An 11,762-nucleotide genomic window follows, 5' to 3' on the forward strand; every position below is an offset into this window, starting at 1 on the left:
GTATAAACACTGAAACACTTTGAGTTTTCAAGGATATTTTAAAGTTATATATGGCAGAATAGAAAGAAAGGGTATATGGCAAGACAATAGACAAAAAATTACCCCTTGAGTTAATTTTTCTTTTTTTTCTTTTTTAAAATGACTTAGGCATTGATTTATCATTTAATAAACATTATTGAGGGCCTACTGTGTGCCAGACTTGGCTGGGGACACATTCCCTTCCCACAAGTTGCTTACACTCTCAAAAGAATGTGTAGGGAAATAAGATGCAGTCCGTTAAGTACAGTGATTGAGATGAGTGCAAGAGTGAGTGCACAGAGGAGGGGGGTTCTATCTTTGTTTTATATTGCTGATTTAGTTTAGTTTATTTCTGGAGCCTCTTGATACATCAAATGAACTTTTTATGAGGCAGACTCAGCTTATTCCATACCCTTCTCTTCCAGAATCTTTCTCCATCAGTCACTGTTGGACCCAGTGGCTTTGAGAGTCACAGGTCACCTTTCACCACACTGAAGACGTACACAGTCTTGGGTCCATTTATCTATTTCCTTTGATGTCATGGCCACCAGGGAACATGGTGTATAGTGTGTTCTAGTTTTTTTTTTTTTTTTTTTGTCTTTTTGCAGGAGCATTCTTCCCTTCCATTTTCTCATTAACCTATCACATGTGGGAGCTCCTGTTTGGCCCAGCCCAGTGACATCCTCTTTTACAAATGGGGACTGTTTCCCGCAAGTCTGTGGTTTGATTATTCACCTCCCAGCAGTGGACATCCTTCAGCCACCAGGACCTGTCACATCTCTTTTTTGCTGAACTTTTCTATCTAGTCAAACCCTGCACAGTTCACATTCTAGACATTTAGTAGATATTCTTATATAAGAACTGATAATACATATTCTTTATGTGTGTGTACAAAATGGCCTTCAACATCTACATCAAGCATGCCTGTCAGGTATTCTCCTTGTATGATTACTGATTATAACATTTAGTCAGATCTTATTTCAACATATTTATAAATAATTGCTAAATCCAGGGGAGTTTTCAGTCCTTTTGCTGGACAACTTTGTTGAAGTGATATTACCTTAATGATGCATATGTGCATTACCTCCCCACCTGTCAGAAAAATAGATAACCCAAAAACATATATGTAGGCAAACTGAAGAATTCAGAAAATGATTCATAGCTTTCTGTTAAACTGAGCTTTAAACTAGCATTTGAGCAAATAATAAAAACTACAGAAGCTGATAATAATGCTGCCTAGTATTTAACACAAAGAGAGATAATGTTTCTTTTGCATGTTGTATTTAGATATTATAATGAAGAGAATAGTCTCCTAAAGAAAGAAAGCTATGGGGTTTTTTTTGTGTGTGTGTATGTGTATATATATATATATATATATATATATATATATATACACACACATACATACATACACAGCATAAAAAAGTTTTATATTAAACAAAGGAGCCTTTGGAGCTAATGCCAAAATGTACACATTAGTTTTAGTGGTTGCAACCAAGATGTTTAATTGTATTGATTTTCTTATATGTAAAATGCAGTAATACCACCATTTCTATTAGAAATTGTTAGGATACTTATAAAAATTCTTGAAAAATTAAAATGCATGTGCTAATTTGATACCTAAAATGTGTTAAATTCCAATTTTTAAAAAAGCATGGCATACAAAGCACTTGTGATGTAACCCCAGCCTACCTGTCCAGTCTCATGGCTGGACACTCTACTTCTCAATTTAATTTTATCTGCTACTCGTGTTTGTGGATATACATGCTAAATGGATCAACACTTCTGTGCTTTTGATTTTGCTGTCTCTTCTTTCTAGCCACTTTATTCTCATTTCAAGGCAGAGTTCAGGCTCCTGAAATTCTGCTTACCTGGGTTGGATGCTTGATAATATCCTGTGCATAGCTTGACCACTTTGTTTTCTACACTGCCTTATTCTATTTCTGTTTCAATATCTCCCTTGTTGAATATGAGCTTCTTGATGACAAGGATTATGTTTAGTGCCTAGTGTGATACCTTAAACATAGTGTCCTGTCAGTATATGCTAATGGAATTAATAATTTTATATGTCAGAAACTTTTATGAGTATCTAATAGGGAAGATGACATCATTTCATTTTACATTGGAAAAATTAATTTAAATGACTTGGATAAAGCCAGTGAAGTTAATGTATCCATGCTGGTATTAGTCCCCAGTGCTCCTGTGTGTAAGGTAAAACATTTATTACGTATGTGATCACATATGGAGGTATCTTTTCTTTATTTTAATGTCTAAATATACTACTATGAAATCAATCTCTCTACTTACCTTAAGTGCTAAGCAGTATTAGACCGTTTCCTCAGCATTAGAGTTTAAAATCTGACTTTTGCAAGGAGATTATATGACCTGTTTGGTTGCATGTTTATTTTTGTGCTATCTACTCTTCTGATTGACAGTTTGTTGAGGATAGGGAAGGGAGAAGGATGTTGTGGGGGACTGCATGTACATAATTATGGCAGAGTTAAGTAATGGAAAATCCGTGGACTTTGGAGTCTAATCTGCTGTTTAGTAGGTGCAGAATACTAAGCAAATGATTTATCCTCTTTGTGCATCAGTTTCCTCATCCATAAGATGGGGATAGCAATATATGCTTCAAGTATTGCTGAGATCAAAAGAAATATTGAGTATAAAACATCTAATGCAGTGCCAGACATACATTAGGTGCTTGAGTTATGGTAACTTCTTATTTGTGAGCTATAATATATAGTGCATGGTGCATCTATGAAATTTCTGAATTTAAATGTTCTGGATTTCTCAAGTTTGAGTGTCCTAATTCAGCCCTAATACACATCCCAGTTAAGCTGGTTAATGTTTTCTCTTCCTTTACTTTTGACTTACTGATCTATCACTGATGCTGGATTTGAAAAATTATTTTATTTTTCCTTAATTTTTATTTTCAATATTTTGTTCCAACTTCAGGCAAAAAACGGGGTCCAAGAAATGGAGTGTTGTTCTCTAGAATCTGACTGGATCTATTTCCATCCTGATACTTCTGGTAGAATAATACATGTTGGCCCAAATCAGGTCAAGTGAGTATTTTCCTTAGTTACTTTAAAGATAAAAGTAGCCTTTGGTAGTATTTATTGGCATCTTTATTTTTGCCAGCTAACTACTGAGCAAATTGTGGAAATAATTAGCTTGTTGTAGGGTGCTTCCTCAGAGAATGGCATCTAGAAAACCTGACTTTATTCTTTCAACCTCATCATTACTGTTTGTAAATATTACATTTGAGTAAGTTCTTTGTTGGATGATTGATGACGTGTGAGGAAAAGGAGATTACATATTGGTTCATCCTCATCAGGTCTTAATTCATTCTCCAAGATTAATGAGAGAGATGATTTACCTTTGTTCTAAAAGACAGCCTTACTGCTGGAGAAGCAGCAGGTTGTTTGAAGTAAATCTTGTTGTATTTGGTTTACCCACATCTTCCACACAGTTGACCTCTCCTTCCTTGAAACACTCTTCATTTGGCTTCCCTGACACCACAGTGCTCCTGAATATTTTCTTCCCTCTCTGATCTGTCTTTCTTAGTATCCATTCACGTTCTTCCTCTTCTACTCAGACTCTAAGTCCTCAGGACTTCGACACTCTTTTCTCACCCTTCATTCCCTGTCTGCTTGATTCTCCTGTTTATTCCCTTGGCTTTAAAGATCATGTATACACCAAAACTCCAAAATTTTTCTTAGCACAAATCTCTCATCTAAGCTTATGTCATAAGTCTGGAATCATTCTTGACACTTTCTTACCTTCTTGTCTTTCATCAGTATATGTGTACTTAAACACTCACTTGCATTTTCTCTCTCTCTCTCTCTCACACACACACACACACACCCACACACACACACACACACACACACTCACACGTACCATATATCCCATCAATCCAGTTTATTTTGCTACTAAACATTTCTTAAATCTGCCTCTTTCTGCCCTTGGCCACTGTCACCACCTTGGTCAGACCATTGTCATCACTAGCCTAGACTATAATAGTTGCCTTCTTACAGGACTCCAAGAATCTACTTTTTACTCTTTAAGTCTGTTTTCTTCCCAGCAGCTAGAGTGATTTTTAGAAACATTAACAAACACAAAAACCTAACCAAGTGAATTCTGCTTTAACCTTTTTATGACCTCCTATTGCACTTAAGATAAAGACCAACATACTTAGCTGGTCTAAAAGATTCCTCCCACTCAGTTTACTTTAGGCATGCTGTCTTTTCACAAAGCTGAGGACCTGTTCCCTCTATTTGAAGTCTGTTTCCCCTACCTGTTTTGCCTAATTTCTATTCATATTTTATGCCCCCTTAAATATCCCTTTTTCAAAGAGTGCTTCCCTGGCACCCTTCATTAGATTAGCTGCCCCATCATATTTTCACTGTACCCACTATGTAATCTTCTGTAGCACTTACAGCAATTTAAATTATTTGTGTGATTACCTGTTTAAATATCTAGGATGGGAATCATGAGCTCCATGACAGGGAAAGAGTCTGTCTTGTTGACACCTGTAACCCTGGCACTGAGCACAGGTCTTAGTACAGAGTAGGTGCTCAGTAAGTATTTGTTGAATAAGAAGAGTAGTGTCTGCATTCTTTATTTCGTATGCTTCGTGATAATTAGTCTACTCTGGATCAGTTATAAGGAGGATGAAGGGACTTAATGAAAAAAGATTATGAACTTTTATAAAAAGTCATAAAAAGTATGGTCAGCTTTTTATTTATTTATTTATTTATTTATTTATTTATTTATTTATTTATGGCTGTGTTGGGTCTTCGTTTCTGTGCCAGGGCTTTCTCTAGTTGCGGCAAGTGGGGGCCACTCTTCATCGCGGTGCGCGGGCCTCTCACTATCGCGGCCTCTCTTGTTGCGGAGCACAGGCTCCAGACGCACAGGCTCAGTAATTGTGGCTCACGGGCCTAGTCGCTCCGCGGCATGTGGGATCTTCCCAGACCAGGGCTCGAACCTGTGTCCCCTGCACTGACAGGCAGATTCTCAACCCCTGCGCCACCAGGGAAGCCCCTATGGTCAGCTTTAATAAACCTTACTCTTAATGTTTGTTACCACACATCTTTTATATTAGTTTGAGTTTAAGAAAATAAGGTCCACAAAGAGTGTGTGCCCTTTTGCTAGGTTTTAAAAGATAGGCACTCTTAAATATTGGCACTAATTAAAATAACTAATTAAGGAATTTAAAATGTAAATTCTTTTTATTTTTTTAATTATCTATTTATTTATTTATTTTTTGTCTGTGTTGGGTCTTCGTTTCTGCGCGAAGGCTTTCTCTAGTTGCGGCGAGCGGGGGCCACTCTTCATCGCGGTGCACTGGCCTCTCACTGTCGCGGCCTCTCTTGTTGCGGAGCACAGGCTCCAGACGCGCAGGCTCAGTAATTGCGGCTCACGGGCTTAGTTGCTCCGCGGCATGTGGGAGCTTCCCAGACCAGGGCTTGAACCCGTGTCCCCTGCATTGGCAGGCAGATTCTCAACCACTGCGCCACCAGGGAAGCCCTAAAATGTAAATTCTTTAAAAAGAAAAGTATTAAGTCATTTGCAGTTTTAAAATATTATTCTACCATGAAAACTCTCGGTTTAGAACTTAGTTGCTAATCCAGTCTATATTATATTTAACTCTGAGTGTTGTTCATTGATACCTCATTCTATCTTCAGAAATAAAAATGTAAATATCTACTATACTGCCATTGTTAAAGCTGAAATGTTGAAGACCTGCTGCAGGCTGGTAGAGAGGAGGTTCTTTAGAGTAACTTTTATTAAGCCAGTTTGGAAGATAGTGTAAGGACTATCAGCAAGCTGCTGCATTACCTACTTCAATAGCACCGGTTGTCACATATCCTGTTTTTCTGTTTAACATAATCTCTAAATTTGAAGAAATTTATGGACACTTAAGTTATCAGACATTAATATTTTGGACTAATCAGGAGGAGAAGAGAACTAACTCGGTGTTGTTACTATAATTTTCATTTGTTAAGTTTCTTTTCAGTAGTTCAACTTTGACACTTTGATGGTGTGTTGAGGTCTTAGGTTCTTAGAATCCTTTTTACCTTTTCAGAGTTTTAAAGCTAAGTGAAGTAGAAAATAATAGTGCCCAGCATCAGATCTCTGAAGATTTTGTCATTTTGGCCAACAGGGAGAAGAACAAAGTAAGTCAGGAGTACTTTAAAATCCTTTGTATATCACTGTCTTTCTATATAAGAATATAATATGCAAATGTATTTATCTTTTAGTGTGGCAGAAAAGAAAAGCACAGTCCTATAAAAGTCTGTTCATTTTGTCTACATGGGTAGCTAGTCTTAGCCCCATGTATAATATCTATGAGATTTGAAGAGAGTTGATTATATTGACTTTATCTTTTGCTTATTTCTGTTTCCTTTCTGGATTTCTCTTTAAGTTTTTATTGATGAATTATCAACCTTTGGGTTTAATTAATTGTGCAAACTTAGGGTAAGAAAGGTTAGATATAAACTTTAAAAAATTACACACCATTCTTTAACTCCAAATGGTTCTTTGCCTTTAGCATACAAATTAAGAGCCTGAAGAAAATCATGCAGAGGGAAATTTCCAAAAGCAGATCGACTGTTTATTTGCTGTACTATACTAAGGCAAAAATCAGAAGGGCAGGTGAAGTAGCAAATGTGTAACCTTTGTATTTCTATTTTGGTATTTTATCCATTAAAAACTTTACCATAATAAAGTATTTTTATTAATTGGAGGATCCAAAATCTGGTTCAGAATTTTCTCAGTTGAGGAAAGAATTGTGGATGTTAGGGAAGGGTTGGTTAGTTAACAAATTCGTTAATACAGTTTTGCCATTGACTACATAATAGGACTTGTCATATATTTTTATTTCTCTCCATATGATAGAATGAAAACTTACCCACTGTTACAGCTTCTGGACGGGTGGTAAAAAAAAGCTTTAACCTTCTGGATGATGACCCAGAACAAGAGGTATTACTTTAGCCAGAAATAATAAACCAAGCTTGTATGAACTTGCCCTGGGGTAGAGGTTGGGAAGCTCCATGCAACCTTAGTCTGTAGGATTGTGTGTGCTATTTGAACCGATGTGTCTCTGTCTCCTCTCTTTTCATATTGGAATTATTCTTAAGATTTTGTTTGCAGAAGATTTCATAGGACCGAAATAATTTGAAAACACTATTATTAGCTTGTTGTTTTGTTGATGTGCACACTTCCTCGGGCAATCTCTTAATAGAAAATTATTGAGTTATATCTTGATAACTATGGCTTTTGCCTTGTTTTTCACTTACTAGACATAGATGTATTTGTTAATGTTCATGAGCCAGAGGAGGAGGGTGTAAGGGTGTGGTAAATCAGTTCAGCCTTTGGTCTCAACTTGACATTGCCAGTCACTAAGCTAATACATTTTTATCCTTTTCTTTAAAAAAAAAAGCACTGGAATTACTCATGAAATCAACTCAAAGTGTTCATACTTCAAGTATATAGCCTTTGCGTAAATACTGAATCCCTTTAGACTCTATATAACTATATAGTTCATATGACCATTTCTAGGTAGAAATATTGAGTAGCCAGCCCTCTAAGGATAGTTTTTGAAAATCTTTTAAAATAGGTTGGAGGTGGCACAGTATGTGGCTACTCTCAAAAAAGAAAAAATACATATTCTTTGGAACCAAATATATATTTATTCTTTTGAACCATTGAGAACAAAGCAGAAGGCTTCCTACCCTGTATGTAAAACTGTATTCAAGAAAAACATACCAAAATTACCAAAAGGTAGCAAGAATAATTAAGAAGGGAGAAGGTAGTAGCAAAGAGAAAGATACTCTACATTGTGAGATTAGGAAACAAAAACTTTTCACCTGTAAAGGAAAAGTTGAAAGGGGTTGTGACTAAAATCTATAAAATTACTGACACTCAGGCAAGAAGTCACCTTTTGAAGTTTGACCAAGGTAAGATAAAGGCAAAAAGTAAACTAAAAGGAATCACTGGTAATAAATCTACGTAAATTTTTATGTCATAGGTGGTAAAGGCAGAAAATGTAAATGGATTAAAAAGCAGTTTGACCAAGTGTGAGTGAAGGGTTAGTATTTGGTGATTAAGAGAAACTTGCTGTGCCTGTCAAGATGTGCCATCCCTGGAAGGGTGAGCATAGATCTGCTTCCCCATGAGGCTGTTGGAGTCCCAGGTTTTCTTCCTTGAGACAGAGTTCTGGGGTTAGCTTTTTCTCTCTTAATGTCTTTACCATCTTTAATCATTTCTAACTAACGTCTCTTATCCCAGTCCTGTTCTGTGGGTTGGATTTCTGTTCCTAATATTCTCCCTCAAGTATAAGCAGCCATTTTTGCTTTCTTTAGGGAACCAAAAAGGTTTTTTTTTTTCTGCGCCACATGGCTTACAGGATCTTAGTTCCCCGACCAGGGATGGAAAGCACGGAGTCCTAACCACTGGACCACCAGGGAATTCCCTAAGAAAGGGTTTTTTTAAAAAAGGATGGCAAATAGGGTCATAAATAGTATATGATGGGCTATCAGTTCTTCTTGAAATGACTTGTGTTTTTCTGTTATGAGAACCTTCTGAGCACAGTGGGCAGTCTTGAGGTTTCAGAACTGAGTTTCATATATTTAGTCCTATCTGGAAACCAGTGAACACACCTATCAGTGTCAGCAGTTGAATACCTCTTTCACATTTGGAGACACTGTGGCTTGCTGTCATAATAGAGAATTTCAGTTATACTTTGGCTGAGACCTACATAGACTTGGTTGTGTTCATCAAAATCTGTAGGATACTTCTTGAGTCTTAAAAATCTTGAGACTGATGTTTTACTAGGCAGATAAGTGGAGACACATTTCTATCTATGCTCCCACCCATTCATTTTTCTTTCTACATATTTTTATAAATAATAGTTAAGCCACAAATGTAGAAATAATCCTAACTGGATTTTGCCCCTCTTTTCTTTTGCCTTATCATCTATTCCCCAAGACTTTCAAAATTGTGGACTATGAAGATGAGTTGGATTTGCTTTCTGTGGTAGCTGTTACTCAAATAGATGCTGAAGGAAAAGCTCACCTGGATTTCCACTGTAATGAATATGGAACTTTACTTAAAAGCATTCCACTCGTGGAGTCATGGGATGTGGTGAGTAGAGTCCATGGAATACAAAGTTGTAAGACTTTCCTTTATAGGTGACATTTATTGGAACAGATGTTACTGTGTTCATGTCAGTCCAGATTCACCTATACCAGTGACCACATGGAAGAGGTTATCATCCTACATGCAGGACAAAATGAGTACTTCTTTAGACTTTCTCCTCTAGGGAGTAGAGGATGCCTCCTTACCAATGGCTTTAAAGATAAAGCTTTATGCTTTTTTCATGAGACATGCTATTTCCTTACCATAGTCTAGTTTTCTCCCATTTTATAAGTTTGGTAATGTTTTTAAAAATAAAAATACACTGTATCGAATCCCCACAGTTATTTAATAGAGACAAATCTAAGCATGTAGGGTTTTTAAGCACTCTTGGAAGTGTTTGCTCTTCTAAGTGTTATAGAATATAAAAGTTATAAAGAACAGTAGATGTTACTTTACCCAATCATTGTTTTATCAGTGGAGAACCTGAAAGATTTAGCAACTTGCCCACGGTCACAAGTGAAATAGTGGCAATGTTGGCAATAGAATCTGGGTGTTCAGACTCCTAAGTCCAGGGCTCTTTTCAGTCTCAACATTTTGTGTAATGCTTTTCTCATAAGTCGTCTGCATATCCACAAATAATGAAAAATAAACTATTTCTGGCAGCTATGTTGCCTCCAAGTGTATATTTGAACATCCCTAGCATAGACGCTGTGACATTTTAATGACCCAGTAGTGAATATGATTATGTGAAGAGGAGATTCCATTTGCCTGTGTTTTCGTTACAGACATATAGCCACGAAGTTTACTTTGACAGAGACTTGGTACTACACATAGAACAAAAACCCAGCAGGGTCTTCAGCTGCTATGTTTACCAGATGGTATGTGACCCTGGGGAAGAAGAAGAAACCACAAACAGAAGTTGTAAAAAAGATTGCAATAGTTTTAAATTTTGAGATGTAACTTCTGAGACTTCTAGCCAAACACCCCAGCAGCCATGTCCAGTCCTCCTTTTTATTATCTGCATAGCATATTCTCCAGTATTTTCCAGAAAAGGTCTTGTGTTGACTTCAGATCACTGTGACTTCTTTTTTAAACTCTTGCCATACAGGGTGGTGAGGACTTCATTTTATGTAGAGATTTTTTACAATGACATCCCAAGAAGTCTAGCATTTTGCAGTTTTTAGGCGGGTGGTGATGCAAATATAAAACATTGAAGAGCAGAGAAGGAGGTTAATTCTAATTATTGGGAGAGGGTCATTGATGAGTAGGTGTTTAACGTGGTTGTTAAAGGATGGCCTGGGATTTTGATTGGTAAAACTAAGGGGGAGAGATAAAAAGAAAGATACAAAAGATACAGAAAGAAATCAAGAAATCCTGTATCCTCTCACCCAAACTTTAAGGATGGAAAATGAGATCTATAATATGAAAGCATACTTTGAGCCAAAAATGTGTCATCACAGTTTAAAAAATATATATATGTATATATGTTTTGTATTTGTATATAGTATCAGGAATTGGCTATAGTTCCCCAATTATCTTTTCTTCCATGGTTTTATTCTCTTGGTTTGATGTTCCCATTGTTTTTTTTGTGTGTGTTTCTGTTAGGCTAATGTAAAAGATTTCAAGCAAACTGTAAGTGAAATTTTTTTTCTCATATGTAGGCTGTTTAGCTGTTAATACATCTAAGAGTGTTGTGTTCATTTCACTCTTCTATTTATTTGGTGAGTCTTCCAATCCTGCTTAGGCAATATTTTCATACGTAGGCAATAAGATAAAGGTATCCTGGGTTGTACCAGCTCTGCTCCCTGTAGAAGAGTAGATAAAGTCCCAGGAGTTCTTACTAGCTTGGAAACTGACTGGCAGCTAGGAAAAGGTTTTGGCTCTATCTTAGCTGTGAGATGAGTATTTTTTCTTCTTTATTAGAACTGACCAAAATATGATCCTTGAACTCAGATATAATCATTCTTCAGAATGTTAAATAAAAGCAACCCAAGTAAAGGGAGGAAAATGTTTCTTTGTGGTTCCTGTTTGAAAAATCCAGTTGCTTGCAATACACATGTTTAGCACATTTCTCTGATTCAGGCTCAAAAGAATAACTAGTAAAAATAGAAGGGGAGGAGACAGCAGTAAAAATCATTGCTGATTCAAATTTAAAATTAAAATATGGGATTTTAGCTTGGATGATTTACATCAAAATCCTCCAGTTTTTCCTTCAGTTTTGGCCTGATCCCATGTTAAGAACAATGTGAATTCTGCCCTGTTCTGCCCTTAAAGTTTGCGGATAAATTTCAAGCTAATTATGATCAACAGGGCTGGTGAGAGAAAGGCGTTAGCTATTCCAAAAGTCTAGAAATTAGTAGCAGAGTCCATAAATTAAAAAAAAATAAAGGGAACAAACCTAAAACTGTCTTTTGTGCAAGAGAAAAGAAGATTGCTAACATTTCAGAATAAGGGAAAATATTTATATGTTGGCTAAAAATAAATCTTTCCGAATCTGCACTTATGTATAATAACCACTTGGGAAAGTAAAAGTGATTACCTCATGAGCAAGATGATAAAACTGTCTTTGTATATTAAATTCTAATACTTTTATA

At 36.4% G+C, this 11,762-nt stretch overlaps 1 protein-coding gene across 1 annotated transcript in view; it reads left to right on the forward strand.

The window, feature by feature from the left end:
• Positions 1-11,762, forward strand: part of DCAF17 (DDB1 and CUL4 associated factor 17) — a 33,188-nt gene extending 21,426 nt beyond the window's left edge. The window contains exons 10-14 of the mRNA XM_059928084.1: positions 2,977-3,086; positions 6,116-6,206; positions 6,928-7,011; positions 9,019-9,174; positions 9,954-11,762. Coding sequence (XP_059784067.1) covers positions 2,977-3,086; positions 6,116-6,206; positions 6,928-7,011; positions 9,019-9,174; positions 9,954-10,121 — 609 coding nt within the window. The 3' untranslated portion in view covers positions 10,122-11,762. The remainder of the gene's footprint in view (positions 1-2,976; positions 3,087-6,115; positions 6,207-6,927; positions 7,012-9,018; positions 9,175-9,953) is intronic.

The sequence above is a fragment of the Balaenoptera ricei genome, chromosome 7 (genome assembly GCF_028023285.1).
Source record: "Balaenoptera ricei isolate mBalRic1 chromosome 7, mBalRic1.hap2, whole genome shotgun sequence".
Lineage (NCBI taxonomy): Eukaryota > Metazoa > Chordata > Mammalia > Artiodactyla > Balaenopteridae > Balaenoptera > Balaenoptera ricei.